The 26,130-nt window shown below is 32.6% G+C and overlaps 1 protein-coding gene across 5 annotated transcripts in view; it reads left to right on the top strand.

Moving 5' to 3' along the window:
• LOC144850853 (intermembrane lipid transfer protein VPS13A-like) overlaps positions 1-25,654 on the top strand; it is a 48,610-nt gene extending 22,956 nt beyond the window's left edge. For 4 of the 5 annotated variants that reach the window (XM_078708370.1, XM_078708364.1, XM_078708355.1 and 1 more), the window contains 40 exons: positions 123-292; positions 994-1,079; positions 1,343-1,599; positions 2,169-2,291; positions 2,483-2,635; positions 2,778-2,871; positions 3,054-3,250; positions 3,554-3,682; positions 4,244-4,426; positions 4,854-4,976; positions 5,461-5,616; positions 5,788-5,955; positions 6,121-6,269; positions 6,803-6,926; positions 7,848-7,868; positions 9,053-9,184; positions 9,478-9,564; positions 9,900-10,139; positions 10,456-10,551; positions 13,688-13,792; positions 14,048-14,200; positions 14,600-14,728; positions 15,134-15,264; positions 15,592-15,718; positions 16,139-16,267; positions 16,544-16,656; positions 16,789-16,945; positions 17,404-17,620; positions 18,095-18,270; positions 18,612-18,734; positions 19,026-19,192; positions 19,860-20,055; positions 20,192-20,267; positions 20,741-20,904; positions 21,346-21,391; positions 21,516-21,639; positions 22,105-22,308; positions 22,860-22,983; positions 23,869-23,994; positions 24,347-25,654. In XM_078708370.1, coding sequence (XP_078564496.1) covers positions 123-292; positions 994-1,079; positions 1,343-1,599; positions 2,169-2,291; positions 2,483-2,635; positions 2,778-2,871; positions 3,054-3,250; positions 3,554-3,682; positions 4,244-4,426; positions 4,854-4,976; positions 5,461-5,616; positions 5,788-5,955; positions 6,121-6,269; positions 6,803-6,926; positions 7,848-7,868; positions 9,053-9,184; positions 9,478-9,564; positions 9,900-10,139; positions 10,456-10,551; positions 13,688-13,792; positions 14,048-14,200; positions 14,600-14,728; positions 15,134-15,264; positions 15,592-15,718; positions 16,139-16,267; positions 16,544-16,656; positions 16,789-16,945; positions 17,404-17,620; positions 18,095-18,270; positions 18,612-18,734; positions 19,026-19,192; positions 19,860-20,055; positions 20,192-20,267; positions 20,741-20,904; positions 21,346-21,391; positions 21,516-21,639; positions 22,105-22,308; positions 22,860-22,983; positions 23,869-23,994; positions 24,347-24,403 — 5,532 coding nt within the window. In that variant the 3' untranslated portion in view covers positions 24,404-25,654. The remainder of the gene's footprint in view (positions 1-122; positions 293-993; positions 1,080-1,342; positions 1,600-2,168; positions 2,292-2,482; positions 2,636-2,777; positions 2,872-3,053; positions 3,251-3,553; positions 3,683-4,243; positions 4,427-4,853; positions 4,977-5,460; positions 5,617-5,787; positions 5,956-6,120; positions 6,270-6,802; positions 6,927-7,847; positions 7,869-9,052; positions 9,185-9,477; positions 9,565-9,899; positions 10,140-10,455; positions 10,552-13,687; positions 13,793-14,047; positions 14,201-14,599; positions 14,729-15,133; positions 15,265-15,591; positions 15,719-16,138; positions 16,268-16,543; positions 16,657-16,788; positions 16,946-17,403; positions 17,621-18,094; positions 18,271-18,611; positions 18,735-19,025; positions 19,193-19,859; positions 20,056-20,191; positions 20,268-20,740; positions 20,905-21,345; positions 21,392-21,515; positions 21,640-22,104; positions 22,309-22,859; positions 22,984-23,868; positions 23,995-24,346) is intronic. The other variant, XM_078708348.1, reaches the window with a different exon arrangement.
• The last annotated feature ends 476 nt before the right edge of the window (positions 25,655-26,130 follow it).

Below are 26,130 nucleotides of genomic sequence, written 5' to 3'. Positions count from 1 at the left end.
TCATTTACAACCAAGCACGTCTGATGATAAGATATCTCAATAGATTTGTATTTGTGTATTTATGTATATCACATACAATAATGAACTAAACTAAAGTGATAGATATAACTTGTTTATTTCAGACCACTTGTAAGGGTGTACAGACTGCTACAGAGGGACTTGGTAGGCTGATAGTACATAGTTTGGAAGTAGAAGCTGACATGTTGACTGATAGCAGTCTGACTGCACACATGCATCTTGTTAATTGTGTCTTAGATGATATACGACCTGAAAGAGTAGATGGAGTCACAAGGTAAAGCTCTCTCATACACTGCGCCTTTGATCACTTAAGCTTGGTTCCCACTAGAACGTAACGCAAGGACGTAAACGCAACGCAAGCGTTTTAACCAATGACAAGCGAAGTTATAGACAGTTAGCAATCACAAGCGAATAAGCCATCGCTTGTGATTGGTCAATTCACTTGCGTTGCGTTACGTCCTTGCGTTGCGTCGCTAGTGGGAACCACGCTTTACTGCTGGAATTGGCGCATTACAAATTCGTATTATTATATATGGGCACATCACATTTTAGTTTGACAGTGTAGACAGAGCTTAAGAAACAGAGTTTATTCAAGCATTGTATTTTCTTTCACTTATTCACAGTTGTTGCTGAGTAGGCAATTGCAGGAGAACAGTGCTGTGGTGTTTGAATCATCTTTGTTTTCTTTTTTTTTTGTCATTAATGGGTTGTCTTTGGTTAGCCTATTTCCTGCTCAGAGACTAGATAATTTTAATAATCAACAAACACTCAAAGCGCTCTGATCTTTACGAAATAGCGCTATATAAATGTCACATTATTATTATTATTTATGGCTGAGTGAGGTAAAATCTGATTCTGAAAAGGGAATTTTGATTAACACCAGGTTGAAGACAAAGCTGCCATTGTTTATTTGAGAATAGACTACTTCATCATTTTGATTTAATGTATGTGAATTTTTTTTATATGATTGTGCAGAATGTTTGGAAGACAAGCCAAGACGGATGAAGAAAGTCAGATGATGGTTGTTAAGGTGGATCAACGTAGCAACGGAAGTGTTATAAGTAAGTACAGTACACCAGCAAGTAAGCTTTTAAACATAAGGTTTATCGCAAATAGCTTGATTTCGCGAGAAACTTCATTGCTGGGAAAGGTTTGGGAGCAAATGTCATGATGCTTGCGTACAAAAAATGTACGTATGCGTTGTGATGTTTGCTCCCAAATCATTCCCACCATGCGTCGCGTACGCTGTTTGCGATCTCAAACCATTATAATCTGTATTTTACACAAATCACCAAATAATATCAAATCGTTATTATTCTTTCAGTTGTGGTTGGATTTAATGATGTTCAGACCTGTGTATGCGTGGAATTCTTGATGACTGTATCTCAAATATTCCTGAAGGGTCTAGAAGACGGCCAGTCTGCTGAAAGTAAGAACAAAAAGTTAGAGAATGTGCCAGACAGCACCAAGGCAACCGCACCGACGACGTTAGATTTGTCATTACATCTGAAAGTTGAGAATCCTGAGATTATTCTTGTTGCTGATTCAAGTCGCAAGGACACTAATTGTTTAGTCATGAGAGTAAGTTTACAATATAAAGCTCTGTCTACACTATCAAAATTTATGTGACAAAAAAATATGATGTGCCCATATATAGACATGATGATGTCATTTCGCTACCATATTTAAGCCTATCACTTCCATATTTGTGCACATCACACATTTTTTGTCAAACTAGTTTGATAGTGTAGACAGAGCTTAAATATGTATGTTTATTTGTACAGGCAACCATTGGGATAAGGATTGTACTATTTACTTGCATTATTAGATTCATATTTAGCTGTAATAAAGACTTATGAAGACCTGTGTACAAATGTTGTCCTTAAGTCCTCTGTCTACACTATCAAACTAGTTGGACAAAAAAGTGTGGTGTGCCCAAATGTGGTAGTGATATGCCCAAGTATGGTAGTGATATGACATCATCATATCCATATATGGGCACATCACATTTTGTTGTCACATAAAGTTTGATAGTGTAGACAGAGCTTTATACTTTTCGGAAAAAATAGGTCAACAGGTTGGTAATTTTAATTTCTTTTAAAACATTGTATATTTTTTTCATCTCTATATCTTTACATTTTAATTTTCAGAGTATTGGTGACATGAGGTTACGCATGAATGCTGACCTAATGTCAATCAATGGTGGATTCTCTCAAGTCAGCATCAATGCTTGTCCTTACCTTGTTGAAAATAGAAAAGGCAAGCTTAGATCGGTATGTTTCACCTGAACTGAACAATTTTGCAATGAAAATACTGTATCAAAATATAGGGTCTAGCCATATAAACTAATGTCACAATTGGCGACATCATTTCACAGATTGATATTGTTATGTTTTTTGGTTTCACCACAGAGAATTATATTCTAGTTAACAATTGAAAACTTCCAACAACTTTATGATTACAGGTATTAATTCCATGCAACATGGGTTTCCAACTACAAGCCCCCACAGGAAAGGCACAACACATCAACGTCTCTTTCCAAGAAGTACAAGTCAATATTTCACCAGAAACTGTTTCCATCTTGGCTGCAGCTGCACAGGGTTTGACCCCGCCACAGGTAAGTACTAGAACTTGTAGCTGCCAAAGAACTAGACTAGAATCAAATTAAGTTTCTGATATGCTATCTGCCACAATGAAATTTTACTGTTTTTTGAGTAGTTAAAAAGTGTGCATAATGTCTTGCTAATTTCTTCTTATAGGTTGATGAAGAACAAAGTGATGAAGTGTCAAAAGACTTGTGGAATGTTGCAAAAGTGAAAGATCAAAACTTTTGGTTCTTGCGCGAAGATAATGGTAATAAAAATAATTTCTCTAAAATTACAAGTTTTCTATGAATCTGAGAATGTATTGCAAAATAGTCTATGACTATCAAGTGGATGATGAATTCAATACTACCTTGTAATCCAATAAGCTATTGACCAAACACACTACAATATAACTATAATATAATTGTATTAAACTATGTATTTATTCAGAAAGTGATATCGACGACTTACCTTTGAAAACACCATCTGATATGCTAGTCCTCCCTGACCAATCCAGAGGAGAGGAGTTGATATTTACAGTAGACATGTTTGCAATGAAGATTGAAACACTCTGTGGTAGCAAGATGGTGCCAATGTTGTCAGCTGAGGCTAAGGTTGACGCCTTTGTGAGAGATTGGTCTACAAGAGTAAGTTTACTGTTGCTTGTATCCTTAGGCCAGACACTTTAGTTACATTTGCCTCTCCCCACCCAGGTGTATAAAATGGGTACCGGTTAAATCAAGACACAACTTTGCGCTGATCACTAGCTGCATGAGAGTATGTTTCCATACGTGTTTGATCCAAAAAATGACCGGGTAATAATGTGCAGCGCATTGAGAGCTTGCTTATATACGCTATATAAGAATTAACTATTATTATTATTTATTTTTTGCAAAATGTTTTTGTTTCTAAAAATGGCTATGATTATGTTGACATTTTCTATTTTATAGATGAAGATGGAGAGTACAATAACGTTAATGGTATCAAGTTATAATGAGAAGACCGCATGTTGGGATCCTCTGCTGGAACCATTGGAGAAAGGAAATGGAGGTCATCGACCTTGGAACCTTAACATCTCAGTAAGTTGCCAACTGGTTTAGGTCTGGTACATAGATTCTGCTTTATAATAATAAAATCTTATTAAATTACAATCAATGTTAAAATAAACAAAAATATAAAGTTAGTAAATTATACAAATATGTCAATTGAAAATCAATATAATGTAAATTTATAATAATAAATGCTCAATTTGCTTGTACAAGATTGAGATGATAAAACTTGAAGCAGTTCTTGATAAAAATTATCAAAATGGATACCTAAAGCTCTGTCGTCATTATCAAACGTTATGTGACAAGAATATGTTATGTGCCCATATATGAACACTATGATGTCATATCACTACCATATTTGGGCATATCACTACTATATTTGGGCATATCACTACCATATTTGGGCATATTACTACCATATTTGAGCACATCACACTTTTTTGACTAGTTTGATATTGTAGACAAAGCTTTACTTGTTGTAATAGAAAGAAGTCAGAATCTTGCTTGAATTATCAAGTTTGCTGTTTTCTATTAACATTTGATTATTAATTGTGAAATAAAGTATTATTATTATTGTCTTCTTTTTTAAAGATGATCAAAAATGATGACATATCTGATGCCAGCAGTTCGACAGGAACATCTACAACAACATCATCAGAAGAAGAATCTGTTGAGTTAGCCCCGCCCCTTCTGTCAATCACAGTCTCATCTGTTGATACAATGGAATTAACTGTTACAAAATCATGTTTAAATATGCTTATGAAACTCTCTGAGGTAAGTTTTAGCCCCGCCCCTTCTGTCAATCATTTTTTGATACAAGGGAATTAAACGGTTACAAAATCATGTTTTATAATTAATAAGTTTTAGCCACACTCCCTTTGAACTTTAAAAAGGGCATTATATTTATTGATTAAACATACGTTGTTGAGTTAATATCCTTTAAGAAAGATGGTTGTTTTAAAGGTGGAGCTGTGTAACTCCACTCCCTAAGCCTCAAATGAGACTTAGCTTATAAGCTAAGCCTTAAATGAGACTTAGCTTATAAGCTAAGCCTCAAATGAGACTTAGCTTATAAGCTAAGCCTCAAATGAGACTTAGCTTATAAGCTAAGCCTCAAATGAGACTTAGCTTATAAGCTTCCTATGTGTATGATACTGGTAAAATTTGTTTACAACACCAAACGTTTTTCTTTCTTGTATAGATATTTAGTGAAGCATTAGAGAAAGGTCACTCAGAGATTCAGATGAAGACAAAGGAAGCAGCCTGCACTATTACTAACTCCATTGGCGTGTCCATTTACATCACACCGGGAAAATACTTTGAGGTATTTCTTTTTTCCTCATTTTAATTAATTTTGTTAACTAATATTATGATATTTGAAGAAGTGAAACATTACAGTAGTATTGTAATTGTTTGTAACTACTGTGGAGTAGCTTTGCTTCAGGGTGTTAAGTAATTGGTCAGATGTTTTGCCCTACTCTGACGTAATTTGTACTTTATACTAAGTACATTGAGAATACTCATTGAGAAATACGCAAGTAATTCTCATTTGGGACTCGAACACACGACCTTCAGATCACTAGCCTGGTGTTCATACCTCAAACCACTGAGCTTGCGCTGATGGCTAGTGGTTAGATTTGAGCCCAAGTAAGTAGAGTAGTGCAAAACATCATACCAACTACATTGCTGTAGAACATCATCTTCAATGGAACATCATTTAAATTGACTATCATGGCAATCTATTTTGAGACGTGAAGGTACAGTACTCTTTCTTGTCTCAAATGCGTGTAATTCTTATTTCTATTTAGATCCCAGACTATGCCAAGGATGGTAGAGTCCGTCTACAACCAGGAGAGAACTTAACCTTGGATGTGTCAAGACAAATGAGTATGAAATCCCCGTCAAGGATGCATTCTATTAATAGATCAGCAAGGGAACAAGACCAGCAAACCATTGATTTTCAAGTATAAATTTGATTATATTTATTTTACATTTTAAAAACCATGTTGCTAAAAAGGAATATCATGACATACTATTTTTGATTTATTTGATTTGATTGACAGTTTTAGATTCAATACAATACTGTCTCAATTCGTATATATCTAATCTTATGTGCACTTCTTTCATTTGTGTAGGTTGAAGGTTTTAAAGAAGTGAGGAGTGTTGTGCTGTCTAGAGTTGGTCACATTTTGTACAATTTGGATCCTACAACTAAACAGAAGGCTGACATGTTGTTGTCTGTTGCCTTGGAGATTGAAGCTCAGATGGACAATCGATTCATTGTTATTCGTTCCCCACTTCAGGTATTATATTATGCTTTAAAATTGTACCGAATATGACAAAAAAAATTGCACAACTTGCTCTCATAATTGATCACTATCCTGACAATAGAATTTTGGAACATGATACAAATAAAATAGGAGTTTCTGTAACGATAAAATAAATGAAAATAATTTTCTAATTTTCAGATGTTTAATCATTTTTCCATCCCAATTGAAGTCTACATTAATGAGAATAATTCCAAGAGAAAAATTGGCGTAGTAGAACCAGGAAAACGGTTCCCTGTCCCTCTGTATGTGGCGCACACTCAGGACCTGTTTGTGAAACCTGAGGGCGAGTAAGTCAAATAATTTGATTTAAATTTGTTTTCAATTAGAAAATAGATTGAACAGCAAATATATTTGGTTGATTTAGATGTTATTAATACAGTTTAGTATACAAAAGGGAATCTTAATTGTGTTAAAAACTGTTTAACTAAATTTAAGAGCATTGTAGATATGTGAGTTAGCTTATTGTAAATGTGTGTATACTAATGTAAATTACTGTTGTAGTTTTCTTGTAATTTTCAACTGAACCAATTTGGAAATCAATGCTTTAGCACTGAAAAGTGTCATTCAGTATAAAGACAGAATAAATAAATATATAAATTACCTAATTCCCTCGTCCTAATCATTCCCTATTCCATTTTATAATCCAATACTTAAATAAATAAATAAATAAATAAATAAGTACTACAAAAGTTTAGTCTACAAAAGGGAATCTTATTTGTCTTGAAAACTGTACGTTGGACAACAGATTTTTCTCATTTGAGCCGAGGAAAATTCTTTTATACATAATTTTTAATTTGCTAAAATACATTATTCCCTGCAGGTATAAACTGTGTACAAAAGCAGTAGCATGGAAGGAACTGATAGCCTTAAAGAAACAGGGAAAGAAATATGTCAGCTACAGCTGTGACTGGAAAGAAGAAGGCTTCACACCTTTCTGTTTTAATGTAAGTAAAACAATAAACCCACCTTATATAAAGTGTACTAAAAACCCTAACATAATCTTATCATGTATTTCTTAACCCTTTGTGTTGCTTGATGTGGTGACCTTTAACCTTAAATATATATAGTCTTTTTTTTAGTGGCTCTGGGTTCATGCCATCGTATTCTCAACCTTCCCTCTCCCAATGTGTTTGTCACCTTTCCTGTCCTAATCCTTCCCTATTCCATATATAGTAATTTTCATTATATAATCCAATATATATTTCACTTTCAAATTCATGCCCTTTTCACATTATTTTGCAAACACCACTTAAAGAAAAATATTGGAATTAAAAAACTAGTCAAGCTTGTCGAATCATAGTAGATCTCGTGAAATTCAACAAGATACTATAAACAATAAATTTCTCAACTTGTATGTATTGTTATTTTGAGATTTCACAGAGTTTGTATTGTGTACAAAAAACAAAACAAAACTATCTCTCCCTGGAATTTTCATGACATTTTCTCTAGTGTGAGAAGGTTTTTGCAAGTAAAAATCCATTTTGGAAATATAAAATAAAGATAATTTTTAATAAATTCTTATTAGCACTTTGTAATTATATATTCCCATAGAATAGATAACTGTAAACATTAACCTTAAGCTCTGTCCACACTATCAAACTAGTTGACAAAAAAGTGTGATATGCCCAAATATGGTAGTGATATGCCCAAATACGGTAGTGATATGCCCAAATACGGTAGTGATATGCCCAAATCATCATGTCCATGTATGGGCACATCACATTTTTTTGTCAATACAATTTGATAGTGTGGACAGAGCCTTAGTTCTAATTCTTTTGCATTGATAGTTATTATAGACACTGAATGATAACCATTCCATTCTTGTGCTATGCAATTATTTTAAAATGTTGATTTTAATACCACAGGTTAAAATGGACGTGGACCCAGTGAGTTATTATCTGGTCTTTAATTATAAGCATTTTACCTCTCTCACTTTATTCTCTGTTCATGCTGCATTCGTTTAAAGCAATTTTGATTTTTATTTCTTGATAAATCAGTTGCAAGTTTAGTTTTATTTTTTTAATGTTTATTTAGGTACTACTGTAAACCTGGTTTGTGTACCTCTTGTAAAAACACTATTATTTGTTCGTATGTATCATAGTTGTCTCTATAATTTTAATAGAATAGACTTAAAAAGGATTGAAAGTTTATTACAAGCTGGAGCTCATCTTTTGAAGGCCAATTAAAAGGCATCCATTACAATATAAGTTCTGAAACTGTTTGATGGACGCTTTTGCATTTTTCAAAATAAAGTTTACGAAATATAGAGGCAACCAGTATCTGGTCATTTGAACTTAATTGTGTTAATGTATTGTATATGCAACATACAAAGCGGATAATTCCAATTCCAACCTTGATACCTAATAGGTTATTAATACCACGGAGGTATAACATCCATGTTATACCTCCGTGTTATGATACTAATGATTTTTGAGTATGTGTATGTTTGGTATTTAAGGAATGTTTTGAAATTATAAATAATGTTTATAATGTTTGTTATTGAATCAATTGTTGTATTGCTTATTTCAGTTATTTTTATTAATTTTTTTTTTATTGTTAAAAACTGTTATGATCCAAACTAACATTGGTTGTTGCATATTGTGAAATACACTTAACAATTAAGGCCTAAAAAACTTATATTGGCATGACAAACTATAGTATAAAAGCATTTTTTTTAGATATGCTTTTAAATCTCTGCATATCTTCCTTGACAATTCATTACGCCATTGTTTGCTACATCAAGCGATGGTCAAAACAAATTTTTTTTTTTATCTATTGTGGTTGGTCACGTTTTTAGGCCTTAATGATAAATGAATTTATTGATATACCGTATAATATATTTTTACATCTTTTTTGCAATGTTATTTTCACAGTTTTTTTTAATTTAGTGTATCAAGAATTGTATATTGTATAATCTATTCTTTATTATTTGTTTTTACAGTTTTGGTTTGGTTGAATACCAATATGTTATTTTTACAATAAAGAACTTTTAAATAATATTGATTTTAAACAATGGTTGAATTCCCTATAGAAGGATGTAAGATTTTAAATATATTTGTATTGTTTATAGGCCATTACTGAGATGGATAAACTACGCTATGTCAAAGGATCTTCTATTCAATCACCTAAGTACATAATTCATCTGCATCCTCCAGTGATGTTGAGGAACTTACTACCATATCCAATCTATTTTACTCTTGCGGTAGGTATCAATAGTACAAAATCACCAATATAAATGATATCCAATGAATTAAGATATTTTATTTATACTGGGCAACCTCTTCAGCCAAAGACTGTTCTCCCAGAAGGCCCAGATCAGTGGCTGTGATGTACTAGTACACCTGGGTAACTCCCTACTCGTCTCAAAAGATGTACTAGGTTCTTTAAACTGCACATGATCTAGATGTGTACACCAGACCTACGGTTTATAGTCCTTATCCAGTTTTCCCAATAAAAAAATGTACTAAATTTTGTAATAATCTTTTTTTTCTGCAGGGAACGGATAAAGAAGTGTGTGTTGAGAAAGCTGGCCAGGCTTCCCTGCTGCATGTTGTTATGGGAAAAACAATGCTGTGGATGACTGTAGGTTGCAATTGAAATTATTTGTATAATTAGATAATTAAACAAAAACAATTATGTCAATCAAATAATTTAACTGTTTATTTAAATGTGCTAATCAAATAATTAGACATAAACAACAAATAATAATAATTAGACAGTCCCATTCTTTTAGTTCTTTGAGTGAGTAATTGTTCATTGTGTTTACTGTATTGAATGATGTACAGTATGTTAGTTTACTTTTTCATTTTGAACATTCACTTAATGTAGAAATATATATGTCTTCAGACTAAATTATGTAGATAGGTCACTATAATTTTTAATTATCTTTCATTTTCAACTCTTGCTTGTTGCTACAGATTAAAGATTACATGAATATGGACTGGCAAGGAGAAATGACAATGAGAGAAACTTTGAAGACCCCACTGTCACAATGGGGCTTCCGTGGTGCTAGGCAGGGTCAGGACAACGTCTGGCTGGAGGTGGGGGTGTGGGCTGACTATAGTAGCGGCTACTTGGACATGGCTATCTATAGTCCCTACTGGCTGGTCAATAAAACTGAACAAACCTTACGATATAGATTACCATTGTTGATGAAGGTAAACTTCTTTTTTATCTTGTCAACTCTCCTCTGAAAACCGGAAACTCTTCCAAAACTTGAGACTTTTGTTAAGTCCAAATAGTCCCACATTCTGAATACCAGACTTCCAGAAAACCAGACAAGCCCAAAGATGTCCAGTATTGTCCATTACGTATAAGTTTTTGTTAACTGGCAAAATAAGTTATTTAAAATTTGGAAATTTGATTAATTCTGGCAATATTCATTTTTCTTTGTAATGACTAGTTTGAGGACATTATTATAATAATAATAATTTGTGTCATTATTTATTAATTTATAATGAATTTGTCGCACAGGGTTCAGGAAGTGAGGTGATAGAACATGCAGCTGACACAAAAGAACCAATTTTATTTTCTTACCCTAGTAAGAAATCCACACCTGGAAAAAACAAGGTAAAATATAACACTAAAAATTATGGGAAAGTTATATCCAACCTGCTCTGTTACAGTGCTGTGGGATTATGGGTAATATAATGGGGACAGGTCCAATAGGTTAATAACTGTTTTCATTTTACAGTGTCTGACCTTGTGTCTATAATTCCGCTAAGAACTAATTTACGTGTTCCACTCTTTACTTTTCTAAATACAATTTTCTTTTAAATTTTTTAATAACAATCTATATTTATTGATTGAATTTTTACAAAAAAAAAAGCTTATAATTTTTATCAAAAGCAATAATGTAATTTTTTTCCATCTGTAATTTTCTTTACGTTTCTAAATGACCTTCCTTACCAACAGAAGACAGAGAGTGGTGGGCGGAGGTCAAAGGTACCAGCTTAATATGGGCTTAGTATAACTTTACACTCTGCCTATTGCTAATGTACCTAGCACTAACATAAGTTGCTACTCAGTCAGTGATGTACATAGATTACTAGGCCATTACATTCTTCCAAAACATCTTTGAGAAACATTTTTAGAATGTTTTTTTGGAGTCTCTTGTTACAGGAGAGCTAACTATATTGCTTTTTGTTGTCATAACCAAAATGTATTTACAATGTATAGTGGCAATAGTAGTATCACGGTTCTGCTGGTGGAAGTCACTAATATTAACTGTTCAAAATCTTTCTGTGTTTTTATTGTCAGTCAGTTGTAAACTATGTTCTAAAGCTCTACACTATCAAACTAGTTTGACAAAAAAGTGTGATGTGTCCAAATATGGTAGTGATATCACCAAATATGGTAGTGATAAACATCATCATGTCCATATGTGGGCACATCACATTTTTTGTCACATAAAGTTTGATAATGTAGACAAGGCTTAAAGCCTATAGTTTAATTTAAAATGCCTCACATTTTTATACTACAAGCATTTTTGGAGTATCGTTCTTTAAATATGTTTATATGATGTGAACAAAGCCTACAGATATTTGATTACAACTGGTAAATGACACCTAAAATATTGTCACCTATTTCATGACAATTGTACTTCTGTGTGACCTTCTAAGTATACTCATATCTAGACTTTTTATTCATTTTATCTGTCATAAAATCTCCTTTGTAACTATTTTCTATCATGAAGATTTTGAGCCATTTTAGTGGACCTTCAAGAGTAAGCATATACCATATTATTAAATACATTCGCTTTCATTGGATGGATGCAGATATTAATTTTTTTAATTATTTTTTTTTTTGTGCCTGTTTTGTCTTTTCTACAGACAACGGTAAGATGGGAACTTCTTTTGTAAAAATGCATGGATTTCTGAAAATAATGCATGTTACAGATCAAGCGTTTTATTACTGTATTTTATAGCTAACTCATTGTGTGATGTTGTTTATGAAAATTAAATAAGTTTAAGACCATGTCTGATGTGAGAAATGTTGTGAAGGTTCCATACAGGCCTCAGCAGTCTCCCAGTGTTTTTGGAAAACACTTCCATGATATATTTGGACCAGATGTAAGATAGCTGCCCTGATATTTGACAATTTATGACCGAGATCATAGAATAGTTATTCATGACTAATTTAAACTAAATGTCATTTATTTTCCTTTTTTGTAGTTCAAAGATAAATAAAGTACTATAATACTACATATAAATAATGATTTTTAATATTTTGGTTTTTCAAAATCTAACATTACTAGGCTGATTGATTGTTTTTTTTAAAATTCCATTTAACTAGAAATAATCATCCAAGTATTGTTTTATATATAAACATTCACATTATTTTAAATTGCTTTTTGCACCTTTAAATATATTGTGTTTACACTTATTTTCCTGAGTGAGTTCACAATCATACCATACTATCCCCCCCCCCCCCCCCCAGGAACAGTACTGTAGGTGTAATCACTGCACAGTTATTGTACCTGTTGTCAAACTTGTTTACACTCTGTTATTGTTAGTCTTATCCTTTATACCTGCGTATGCTATTCCATCAGATGCTCCAACCCCTCAAATGAATATTCCCCTGTTAATAGAGTTTTATGCTGTATGCCCTTTTAGTGTTAAGTGCAGTATTATATATGCCATTCTATCAGATATGCACACCTCCCACTGAAAACATTGTGTCCTAGTCGTCCAATTCAAAATATGTTGTACTGTTATGTTTACTCCCTAAAAAATCTTTGCACCAAAATAAACTCACATTGTAGGTGTAATTTCAACATGCTATATAATTTTGTAATAAATATGAAATGAGTTTTGTTAAGTAATCTTTGATCTTATACAATCCTATATATTCTTATGTTAAGACCTTATTAGTTTTCAAATTTGATTAATTTGGTGGATGTTACATTCAGACAATAAATACAGTATTAAAGTATTAATAACATATTTTATTGGTAAAAGGGCAACATCTTAACAGTAGGTTTAAACATGGACCTATTATAGAATCTACGGTTTAAAGTTCTATTCTGGCTATATAGTAAATTTCTAATTCATTTATCTTTTTAAATGTTAGTATCAGATCTCATTCTACAAATTGCTTAAAATATTTTTATACAAAACTTCACCATGTGATGGCTTTTAACTGGTACAATATTTTATGAACTATATCTGCTAATCTGACTTAACATTTTATTTCTTGGTTAACAGTTAAAAATTGATTAATTTAATTTTTTTACCTTCTATTCTTACAGAAAACTCTTAAGCAAAATGTTATATTAGAATAAACTAAAGAATATCACTATTAACTACTAACATCATTAGTATAATTGAGAAACTACTACATAGACTAGAACAACTAGAACAGAAACTAATTTATAATAACGTTGCTATCTCTACTGTATGAGACAATATCTCAATAGGCTTAAAGCTCTGTCTACACTATCAAACTAGTGTCAAAAAGTATGATGTGCCCAAATACGGTGGTGATATGCTTAAATATGGTAGTGATATGACATCATCATGTCCATATATGGGTACATCACATTTTCTGTCACAGCAAGTTTGATAATGTAGACAGAGCTTTACATCCGACAGGATCTTTTAGGATCAATATTTTTTATATTGCTTTCTAAATTTATAGCCCATATAATTATTTAAATTTAGCAATAAGAACTTTATAAAAACTGTATTCTATAATCATTTTCTAGATCACAATGCAGATATGTGACTCTGAATGGTCAGACAAATTCTCACTGGACACTGTTGGTAGTTCAGGGTTCATCACATGTAGTGGAAAAGGACAGAATTACAATGTAAGCTTTTTATTAATTTAGTGACTGACTTGATGGTAATGTGCTTATATAGATTGAGCCCATCTTCACAGAGTATATGAAGTATATACTTTTAAAAACAAAAAAATATTAAAATGATCCATTTAAAGCTCTGTCTACACTATCAAACTAGTTTGACCAAAAACATGTGATGTGCCCAATTTTTTTTTTTGTCACATAAAGTAGACAAGGCTTTACTATGAAATATACTGAATTATCCATGTGTTTTAATTTCAGATTGGAGTGAAGAATCAATTCAGTAACTTTGGATTGACTAAGATCATTGTGTTCACACCAGAGTACCTTCTTGTCAACCATTCAGAGCATGACATTGTGTGTAGAGAGTCTGGTGGTACAGATCACTTGCAGTATGATGTCCCTACTGGACAGGTATGTCTTCTGCACTGGTAGTGTATCCGATCTGATCACTACCACACCCGGACCCTTCATTAATAACTTTGATTACTTGGTAAAATAGAATTTTGTATAGTATTATTATAGAATTAAGTATAGTACTTGCTTTGTTTGTTAGCACGATATTGCCTACAATTTTCAAGAAGTTATTCTGAATATTTTGGTGTAAATACACTTACAGAACATGCCTATTGAAATTGAAGAAAATCGGCTTATTGATACACTTCACAAATCAAAAATGAAGAATCTGTTTTCTTTTAACATGAGCCGAAATATCAACATGCTCCCTCTGTGGCAATTAGTACTTCACTCAGTTTCTAAGTGCTTTCATTATTTTTATCGTCTATGATTTTAATCACATAATGTATTTTACAGTGTATTCCTTTCTGGCCAGTTGACCATGCAAACCAGCGAACACTTGTGGTCAAACTGAAGGGTCAAAAGCAGTTCTCTGAACCGTTCCTGTTTACAGACCCTCACACCACAGTCCTCAAGATGGAGGAGGTAAGAACAACACACGAGAATGTTTTATCACACCTAATATCTATCAAATATCTACAATCTACATCGTTTATCAACTGAAGCTTTCCTTCTAAATCTGTACAACAATGTACTACCAGGAAAAAGTTAAATTACACTATAATTTCACTCTTCCCTGGTACAACATAGAGGGTGATAATGACATTGTATATATACAATCTATAGATTACCATACCATAATGTTTTTAAAACAAATTAATTTAACTTACTCTAGATTTGGGTTATTTATTTTTACATAGCCTGCCATCAGCTCAATTATAGTTTTATGACATATGCCATCTTTACCAAAATGTTTTTTTTTTAATCCCGAGTTGAATCCTGTCTAGAACTTAGACTAGACTTAATCCTACTTGGATTGATTGATTGCAGGTTGGAGGCATAACTGCAGAAACACAGCTGACAGAGACAGCTAAGGTAGTGGCTATCCATGGCTTCAAACAGGGTAATTTTACAGTCAAACTTGTAAACACTACAGATTATGAAGTCAAGTACAATCAACAGTAAGTTATTCCTTTTGCATTAACTATTTTTTTCAAATATTTTTCAATATTAAAGCTCTGTCTACATTATCAAACTTTATGATACAAAAAAGTGTGATGTGCCCATGAATTTACAAAAGCATTACAATGTAAATGGTAAGACAAACAGTTTTTTAGCAGTAGAGTACTTTTCATAAATAAAATAGAACAGGTTTATTAAAGCTGTTCAATTTTTTCAGAAATTAAGTGAATATCACTTCTTCAATAATTTGAACTCTCTTTGTTTTTGAATGTTTTTTTGTTAATGTATATTTCTACACTTGAAATGTATATTTGTGTTTATTACAGAGGTGTGAATGATGAATCAAGCCTAGGCCCTAATGAGTGCATTCTATACACATGGCAAGTACCAACCAAAGACCGACAACTTGTGCTCAAGGTTGCTGATAAAACCCTCAAGAATGACCTGGTCAAGGTAAACTCATCATACCACTGATTTCTGCTTTGAATTACTACTAGTTTGATTGTTGTGTGCATTTTATTACAAAGTGTGTATTTCATAGAGGTTATATAATAAACTAGAGTATCAACTCCAATGTAATCACAAAATCACCATACAAAATGTCTGCATCACATTGGCCATCAGGGGAGGATCCAAGGGAGGCCCAGCCGGCCCGGGCCCTCTGAATAAGATAGACATCAAATTAGCGCACCCCCCCCCCCCCCCACCCATTTCAAAATCCTGCATCCGCCAATGCAATTATATGTCATTTTGTCCTTGTCCTATTTACATCAACTGGTTGACTCTGTACCTAATTTTATAACATCATCACTGTGCTCCCAAATCCCCAATTACGGTTTAATGTATCTACTTATTGATTGTTTAAAATATTAGGATGGTATTGGTGAGATTAAGATTACCACAAACAAGAAAGGCAAACTGTATTGGGTGTCATTCTTGGATGGCAGACAACGTGTCCTTTTGTTTACTGAAGATATTGTCATTGCTACCAAAGCTCAGCAGGTATGTTTCCGCTAATACACTTATAGCAAGTCCAGTGTTCTTATACATTTAACTGTTTGTAAATAACTGTATTTACCAAGTGTCCCTGAATGTAGGAAGAAGCCTTTAAAAGTGATGATAAGTTCAGAATATACACACATTTAACTTTTTAACGTTCCTATGGACCTTTGTTTTTACTGATGTTTTTATTTAAAATTACTGTTTACTATATTTCAATTCCACTAATATCCTTCAATAATATTAATACTACTAACTTATGTTATTCTTATATTTTAGGCTGGTGAATTGGAACAAGTAAGCTTAGAGTTAAATCTCAGTTTGGAGGGTGTGGGTCTTTCAATGGTCAACAACTACACACGAACTGAAGTAGCTTACATTGGAATCACAAGGTATACTTTTATTTTCTTTTTAGTTAAAATATTTACTATTTTATTTTCATTACATTGGTGTTTAAAATGAAAATAAATACTGGTATGACAGAGATGATATTGTAAAATCGGATTTGGTTTTTTTTTTTTTAGTTCTGGAATTATATGGCAAGCAAAACAGAGACGACGTTTCCGTGATTTGGCTGGAGGTCAAGTTGAACAAATAGAAGCAGAATATCAGAAGTATGAAGCACAACAGCAATTGGATAAGAATGCACCACCTGCAATATACAAAGCTGGAAACATGGAGGTGATTATCGTATAAATCCTAATTATATCTTAAAATAGTACATATAAAGCTTTGTCTACACTATCAAACTTTATGTGATGTGCCCATATATGGACATGATGATGTCATATCACTACCATATTTAGGTACATCACACTTTTTTTGTCAAACTAGTTTGATAGTGTAGACAGAGATTTAATATACTTTTTTTTGCACAACACATGTTACTTACAATATAACTTGCATATAAACAACCTTAGTACTGTATACTGTTAAGCTGTAATTTTAAATTTCATTCAAAATTATTTTTATCTCGATCTTGACATTGATGTTTTATTATAACTACTTGGATTATATTTTAACTTGCTTTCTAAAGATGTTTTAATTCTTATAATGGTTTTATACATGAATGTACTGCGCCTATGGATTATAAATGCTTTTATTATTATTATTATTATTTATATTTACGATTTCTTTAGATGGATTTTGAAAACCTAGTAATGTACAATCCCAAACGACACCACATCAAACGAACCCACCATCCTGGTGTTTGGGCCCAAGTGAGAACGTCTCCTCATCAGTTCCAGTTTCACCTCAAAACCCACCGAATTCAGATGGACAACCAAACAAAGACACCCATATTCTCAACTGTTCTTGCTCCTATCCCGCCACCAAAGAGTGTAGCAACTGAAAATGGTCAGTCTATTTTACTCTTCCTTTTACCATTGTGTAGTCATTGTGTTTGTAAATTTCTGTCCTGTATATTGCATTTTTTTAGTCTGCTTTCCTATTCCTATCTATTTTTTCTGACAGTTTGTGAACTTTTGTATCCTCAGTCAAATATTTGTTTCATATAGCAAAACTTCCTTCCTGAAAACAAAATTAAAACTTATAAATCTTTGGAATACATACTGAAAACCTGACCTTCTTGGCTGGACTGTACAGTAGTCATGAAAATATAAACTTTTATTTTTCACCTCATGAAATTATTTGTACCATCGCACTCATAAACATTCATTATTTGTACCATTGCACTCATAAACATTCATTATTTGTACCATTGCATTCATAAACATTCATTATTTGTACCATCACACTCATAAACATTCATTATTTTTATATTATTTTCTGGTGTTGAAATTAATTGCAAATACACATTTTCCTTGACAGCATTGAAACCAATGATTGAGATGAGTCTCCTTATGGGATATGCTGAACATAGCAATGTGCAACAGATTAAGATATTCCAGGTCTTAATCCAAGAAATGCATGTCAAGTTAGATCAAGGCTTCTTGAGTAACTTTATACACTATTTACAACCAGATACAGAAATTGAAGGGAAAGAAGTAAGTTCTAACTTTGATCATCATGACAGGTGCTTTATGATAAAAACAAGTACAGAAACTAATTACTGTTAAACCTGCAAGAAGCATTGATAAATCATCCCATGAAAAAACAAAGTTAAGATCAATATCATAGCTACTGTAGAAAGACCATATTGTAATAGATTTTGTGTTTTATTTTGCTTAGTTGTGGTGTTTTTGATAAAATTGCTGTTTTCTTTGCTAAGCCAGGACTTGAACCCACCACTTTAGAATTGATAAAGAAGCATGCTATAACCACCAAATCTACTGTAGTACTACTATTGACTCTCCACTGTAATTTCTATGTTTTTGTTTTTTCTCAGGTCGAGTTGTTGGAGGATGATATTGAAGTGGTCACATCACCCTTGATAAAAGCTGAGGCTGTGCAAGCTGCCTTGTCAATGGATAGAAATTACTATGATAACTTCCATCTATCACCATTAAAGGTAAGAATTATGTATCAAATCATAGCAAATATATTTGAATCTTCTTTCCTTGTTATTAAACTCTGAATACACTATCAAAAAAATATACTTAATATAGATAGATATAGATATGCTTAAATATGGTAGTGATATGACATCATCACGTCCATATATGGGCACATCACATTTTTTTGTCACATAAAGTTTGATAGTGTAGACAGAGCTTAACTCTCATCAGGAACATCATGTTTCATTTTGTTACATTCCAAGTCATTAGATATCTAGTTTTACTAAATATTTCATTCATTTCAGATCCATGTGAGTTTCTCGCTGGCAGACACTGGAGCTGAGGCTGCAGCAGATGAAAGTGGTTTCCAGACTCGGAAGAAACCAGGAATGAAGCTTGGGAAGAACGCAGTCAACCTGCTGCTACAGAGTGTTGGAGTGACCCTTACGAATGTTGATGATGTTGTATTCAGGTGAGATTTATTTACTTATTGTAGCACACCAGGTACGGAATCTTGAATATAGTAAATAAAACAGCAATTTTATACGCGTCGGGTGTAGTTTATTACATCAACTTGACATATTTAACGTACTGTATGGTATAACGTATGATGATATGATGGTTCAAACTATGTGAAATCAAAATAGGAACATTTCTAAAACAAAACAGCAACAATGCAAGAAATTCAGGTCATAACTAAACAAGAGATCTTCTTAATCAAAACAAAGTAGTCATGAAAATATAAACTTTTATTTTTCACCTCATGAAATTATTTGTACCATCGCACTCATAAACATTCATTATTTGTACCATTGCACTCATAAACATTCATTATTTGTACCATCACACTCATAAACATTCATTATTTGTACCATTGCACTCATAAACATTCATTATTTGTACCATTGCACTCATAAACATTCATTATTTGTACCATTGCACTCATAAACATTCATTATTTGTACCATCACACTCATAAACATTCATTATTTGTATATTATTTTCAAGAGATCTTCTTAATCAAAACAAAGTACTTGGTGGTTCACTACACTTGTATTTTTTATAATATTTAGGAAAGATTTTGTTTGTATTTCAGTGATGTCATATTCATATGAGATGTGTTACTTATTATTTTTAAGGCTTGGTTATTTTGAACGACGATGCAAGTTCTACAGTCAGCCTCAGCTCACCTTAGAGCTAACCAAGCACTATTCAAACCAGGCAGTTAAACAGCTATATGTATTGGTGCTTGGCCTAGATGTCATTGGCAATCCCTTTGGATTTGTGCAAGGCATGGGGGCTGGAATCAAAGATCTGTTCTATGAACCTTATCAGGTACAGTATATTTGTTACCCTTAGCGTAACATTTTTTATGCGAGATACTTAGAAATATAAAAGCTAGGTTGCAATTTGTAGTTATTTTGTACGCCTATGTTGATGGTAGATTTTTGTTTATTGTGGCATTTTCCAGGGTGCTGTGCAAGGTCCTGAGGAATTTGCTGAGGGCGTTGCTCTGGGTATGAGAAGCTTGTTTGGCCACGCTGTTGGTAAGAAATCAATAATTACCATCATGTTTATACTCTAATGGGTCTTTTACACCTGCTCTGGTCTATCTCTGGCAAATAAAATCGTCAATGTTTTGTATTCACGATGCTCTCATCAGTATGCGAGTGGCCACGTGGAGCGTTGTGAAAACGAAACATTGACGTTCGATTTTATTTGCCAGACTGGAGCAGATGTGAAAGACGCTTTAATAATAGTGATGTTTGATTTGATCTTTGAACTAGTTCCATTATGTTCATTTACTGTGCGTTTGCAGGGACATTGGTACATGCTTCCTTGCTTGATTCTTTGACACAGGTTTGGTGGATTCTAAATTAAATTACATAATTTGGTTGTCACAAATTGATAGCTCACTAATGTCATAAAATGTAGATATACAAATAAATTATGATTAGAAAGATTGACATTTTGTCAACATTTGGAAAATATGCTAATCAAAGAAAATGTGTGTATTTAGGTGGGGCTGCTGGTGCTGTATCACGAATCACTGGCACACTTGGCAAAGGCCTAGCAGCGTTGACAATGGATGATGACTACAAAAGAAAAAGACAGCAAGCTATTAATAGACAGCCAAAGACATTGCAAGAAGGGTTTGCAAGAGGTGGAAAAGGACTTGTTATGGTAAGCTTATTTCACACCTGTAATTTGTAAACTTCAGTAGCCATGATCTATTGTGATTTAGTATCCCCCAACTTGAACAAAGCTTTCTTCCAGATATCACTAATGCTATATCCTTAAGCTCTGTCTACACTATCAAACTTTATGTGACAAAGAAATGTGATGTGGTATGCTTAAATATGGTTGTGATTTGACATCATCATGTCCATAGGTACATCACATTATTTGTTACATAAAGTTTGAAAGTGTAGACAAGCTTAAAGCTGTGTGGAATAAACTTTATGTGACACAAAAATGTGATGTGCCCATATGGACACATACGATGATGTCATATCTCTACCATATTTGGGCACAACACACTAACTAGTTTAATAGCATAGATAGAGCTTTAGTTTATGTTTCTATACTTTTAATATTTTTTAATGTTTGACATGTCTTTGATAGGGATTTGTGGAAGGTGTTAGTGGAGTAGTCACAAAACCAGTCCAAGGTAACCATTTCCAATCTCATTTTCCTTTCCATATTTTTCAAAATATACATAATATAATAATTAAATCCACATATTACAATACTAACTTTTTGTACTAACGATTTGTTATTCCTGATCATTTTAGGGGTCAAAAAAGAAGGAGCAAAAGGCTTTTTCAAAGGCATGGGAAAAGGTCTGGCAGGAATTGTAGCCAAGCCTACTGGAGGTGTAGTTGATTTTGCCAGTAGCACATTTGAAGGAATTCGAAGGTACATATAAATTAGTATATTTTTGGTTGGAATATGTCAAATGCATATCACCAGTTGCAAATGAACCTTGGTATTCTAAAGCCAGTATAATGTGCCTAGCCTAGTGTCGCACTAAAATACTTGGATTCGCTGAGTTCACAGACTTCAGCAGCAAGCTAATTTTCTTTTTTTTCTATTTACCACTTTTATTATAATGTATCCATGTCCTACTTTAGTAAACTAGTTTTTTCTACAATTTGCTGGAGGTTGTCAACTTTTCCACACCAGCAAACTTTTGAAAACTGTTCTTGCCAAACTTGGAATTTACAAACTAGAGTTTTCTGGTATAGACTAGGCTTAATGTACTCATTCACATTATGACAGCAATGAGAATAACTAGTCTATGAAGTACAAATTTAACTTGTTGAATTGTATATTTATTAGTTGTGTTCCTTTTAAATGGTTTAAATTAATTATATCTTTTAGGGCAACAGAGGTCTCCACTGAAGTGAAGAAGCTGCGACCTGCACGTTTCCTGCACCCTGATAATGTAGTGAGACCTTATGTGCTGTATGAAGCCACTGGTAATGCTCTACTGCAAGAAATTGATAAAGGAAAGTTTGCTCTGACAGATGACTACGTGGATCATCTTCAAGTCATGAAGGATTGTGTTATGGTTTTAACTGACAGGTATAACATCATGTTGGAATCATGTTTTAAATCTCATAAATATTAAAGCCCTGTTTACGATATCAAACTTTATGTGACAAAACAAATGTGATGTGCCCATATATGGACACGATGATGTCATATCACTACCACATTTGAGCATATCACTACCATATTTGGGTACACACACTTTTTTGTAATTTAACTAGTTTGATAGTGTAGATCTGTCTACACTATCAAAAATTGTGATGTGCCGAAATATGGTTGTGATATGACGTCATCATATCCATATATGAGCGCATCACATTTTTTTTTCACATAAAGTTTGATAGTGTACACAGAGCATAATTTTTACCTTAGTATAGAGGCTGTGAGTAAAATTTGTAAGGTGCCTCTTGTCATAAATATTGCATCGTTCAATTCCATTCCATTTGTTAGTTACTATCAAATCAAAGAATATATATCAAGTATGCTGGAACCAATAGTACAACACATACTTGATATATAATGCCAAATAATTTCACAAAAAGGAGTTTTAATTTTATGTCATTTAATACTTTTTAATTTTTCAGACGTGTTATATATCTTGTAAAGCAAGATGTTCTTGGAGGATGGAACGTTAATTGGCAACACCCATGGAAAGAACTAAAAGAGCCACCTGTACTTATGGATAAAGGAATCCAGGTGATACCAAAGGTATGCAAGACCGTAGATAAACATGTACTAATTATCCTCTATTGAAACACCTTATTATTGTAGATGGCAAATGTTTATGGTTAAATTTAAATGCATGTTTAGTTTGTTTTATAAATGTCTGTATATGTTAAGAACAACTAATTATTGTGTTTATGTTAATGCTGTTGTAATACAGTCAAATCTCCCAATACAAATATGTCTGGTTTTCCGGAAAGTCTGGTATTGGGAATGTGTTTTTAACTGTTTGGACTTCAATAAAAGTCTGGTATTGGGAATGTGTTTTTAACTGTTTGGACTTCAATAAAAGTCTGGTATTGGGAATGTGTTTTTAACTGTTTGGACTACAATAAAAGTCTGGTATTGGGAATGTGTTTTTAACTGTTTGGACTACAATAAAAGTCTAGTATTGGGAATGTGTTTTTAACTGTTTGGACTACAATAAAAGTCTGGTATTGGGAATGTGTTTTTAACTGTTTGGACTTCAATAAAAGTCTGGTATTGGGAATGTGTTTTTAACTGTTTGGACTTCAATAAAAGTCTGGTATTGGGAATGTGTTTTTAACTGTTTGGACTTCAATAAAAGTCTGGTATTGGGAATGTGTTTTTAACTGTTTGGACTTCAATAAAAGTCTGGTATTGGGAATGTGTTTTTAACTGTTTGGACTTCAATAAAAGTCTGGTATTGGGAATGTGTTTTTAACTGTTTGGACTTCAATAAAAGTCTGGTATTGGGAATGTGTTTTTAACTGTTTAAACTTCAAGAAAGGTATTGGGAGAGTTTCCAGTTTGTAGAGAGTCCAGTATTGGGAGAGTTGACTGTACTTTGTTTTGTCAGTTATTACAAAATATTTTTTGTAATAAAATTATTTTCAATATTATCTTCAGGAGCAAGAACAACCAGTGAAACGAGGACCACTTGGCCGTCCGCTGAAAATCGCAAATCTGATGAAAGGCAAGGGGCCACAAGGGAAGGTTGTATTGATAGCAGATAAAGACAGAGAACGAGGAAGGGTGAGTATTCATACATCATGTAGGATAATGTATACAATACAAGCTCTAGTCTGCAATAGTCATTGCCATTTCATAGTTTAATGTATATCCTTCACAGTATATATTCTATGATTAAAAGCTCTTACAGACTTAAGCTCTGTCTACACTATCACATTTTATGTGACAAAAAAATATTTGGGCATATCACTACCATATTTGGGCATATCACTACCATATTTACGTACATCACACTTTTTTTGTTTGATAGGTAGACAGAGCTTTAGGTCTTTATGAATGTTCTTAATAGGAAAACTACAGTATCATGATTGTTATTTCTTCTTGTAACATAAATATTTCTTTTTTTATTTTGCAGCGATTTGCAGCAAAGATGCAAGAAACCTATGCAAAGGCTTTGAAAATTATTCAGTAATTTCACAAATATGTAACAAAAATTAAATTGTTTATTTTGAATCGGTACTAAACGAAAAGTACACTAAATGATATTGTTTAGGCATATGCTCGATTGTAAGCCCATTTTGCAGTTATTCAGGTCTCTAAGCCCACCACTTGAATTATTATTGTACAGTAAATTCCGGTTAGCTATTGTGCTATTGTGTTCTTAGTCAACAAAACTGATATTACCTTTGTTCATCTGAATTTGCTCCCTTTAGTTGGACACATGTTTGTATATTAATTGTGTCTACAAGGGTTGTACTGTAATTTGTCTAAAAGTTCCTTGTATGGCTACTGGGTACTACTTTGTTTACAAGGTTCTATTTTGAAAGGTTGAGAGTATAATTGTGCATGTATTTTGTCAAAATAACAACATTAAATCACAACATTATAGATAAATTAAATAGTTTACAAAGAGCTGTATTGAAATAAGTGAGTTGTAAGCACTGGTATCTTATGTTGAATATGTTTTAAGCTACCTTTTTCAAGACTATGATCACAATATATTTATAAACTATCATTAAATGTTGAAGCTTAGCTTTTATTTTTACTGGAAAAGTACTAGATACCAATAAAATGTAGATTAAAATTAATAATGTTCACTATATTATCTTTATGAATAAAGTGTTTTAGGAAAAAAAATAATTTAGAATATTAAATTGACAAATTCAAAATTCCTTTGTGCTTTCATGCAGCAGCTTATTAACAATCACTAATTTTAATTTCTGAATTTTATAAGATTTTTATTTTTTAAATGTTTAAATAATTTTAAATAATGGAGGCAGGAAATATATATACTTATAATTTAATGCCAAATATTGTTTTTAGATGAAATAGTTAATTTTGTTTTATGTATATATACAGAGATGTACTTATACTGTTGCTTTATCATATAGTAGGTCCCTACTTTTATAATTTTAGTTTTACTATATTTTAATTTGCAGTTAATTTTATGCTGTATAAATTGACATTGTTTTTTAAACAAAAATAATGTCTAAAAGTTTAGGAACACAAATTTCTGAAACCAAAAACAGTTTTTGTAGTTATATTTCGAGCATTTGCGTCAGAACAATTCTGGCAATCAAGTTCAATACTACTGTACATTGTTACATTTGATGATTTAGAGTTCCAATATCAATTATGGAATTCAAAGACGGTGATGGACTGGTATTAATAGTCAATAATTAATCAATGATTCGACAATAAATTGATTATGATTAAACCTTGTTTACTCTTGTTTATTGTAATTGTACTATGATGAGCTGTCAGTGTTAGTTTTCATGCACTTGTTCTATACAAGGTCATAGCAATAGTCTTTATAATCATCACAAGTTACAAACATAATGAAGCAAACTATGTAGGCCTATTTATGTAATAAACCATTCCTGTACCAATTAATAAAATACTAATAGTCTCTCAAAAAGTAGTTCATAACAATCTGTCAAAAGAGGGAGTGCTTGCTCAAGCGCTATCCCCGTTGATCCACCTACATTTGATGTACAACCAAACCACCCACCTAACAATTTTTAATTTTATTTTTTAAACTATTTGGTAAGAATTTTAATGTTTGTTACTCAATTTGTAATCTGACTTGGAAACAATTATTATTGCTCATCATGCTACACCAGTCTACTGAAACTATCACAATTAAATCAACGTTAATCTCTGTTCAGTCTTATCAATATTTTTGTCTAATTTGTATTT

This window comes from Antedon bifida, chromosome 1, assembly GCF_963402885.1.
Source record: "Antedon bifida chromosome 1, ecAntBifi1.1, whole genome shotgun sequence".
In the NCBI taxonomy this organism is placed as follows: domain Eukaryota; kingdom Metazoa; phylum Echinodermata; class Crinoidea; order Comatulida; family Antedonidae; genus Antedon; species Antedon bifida.
This window is presented reverse-complemented; position numbering and strand designations above follow the sequence as displayed.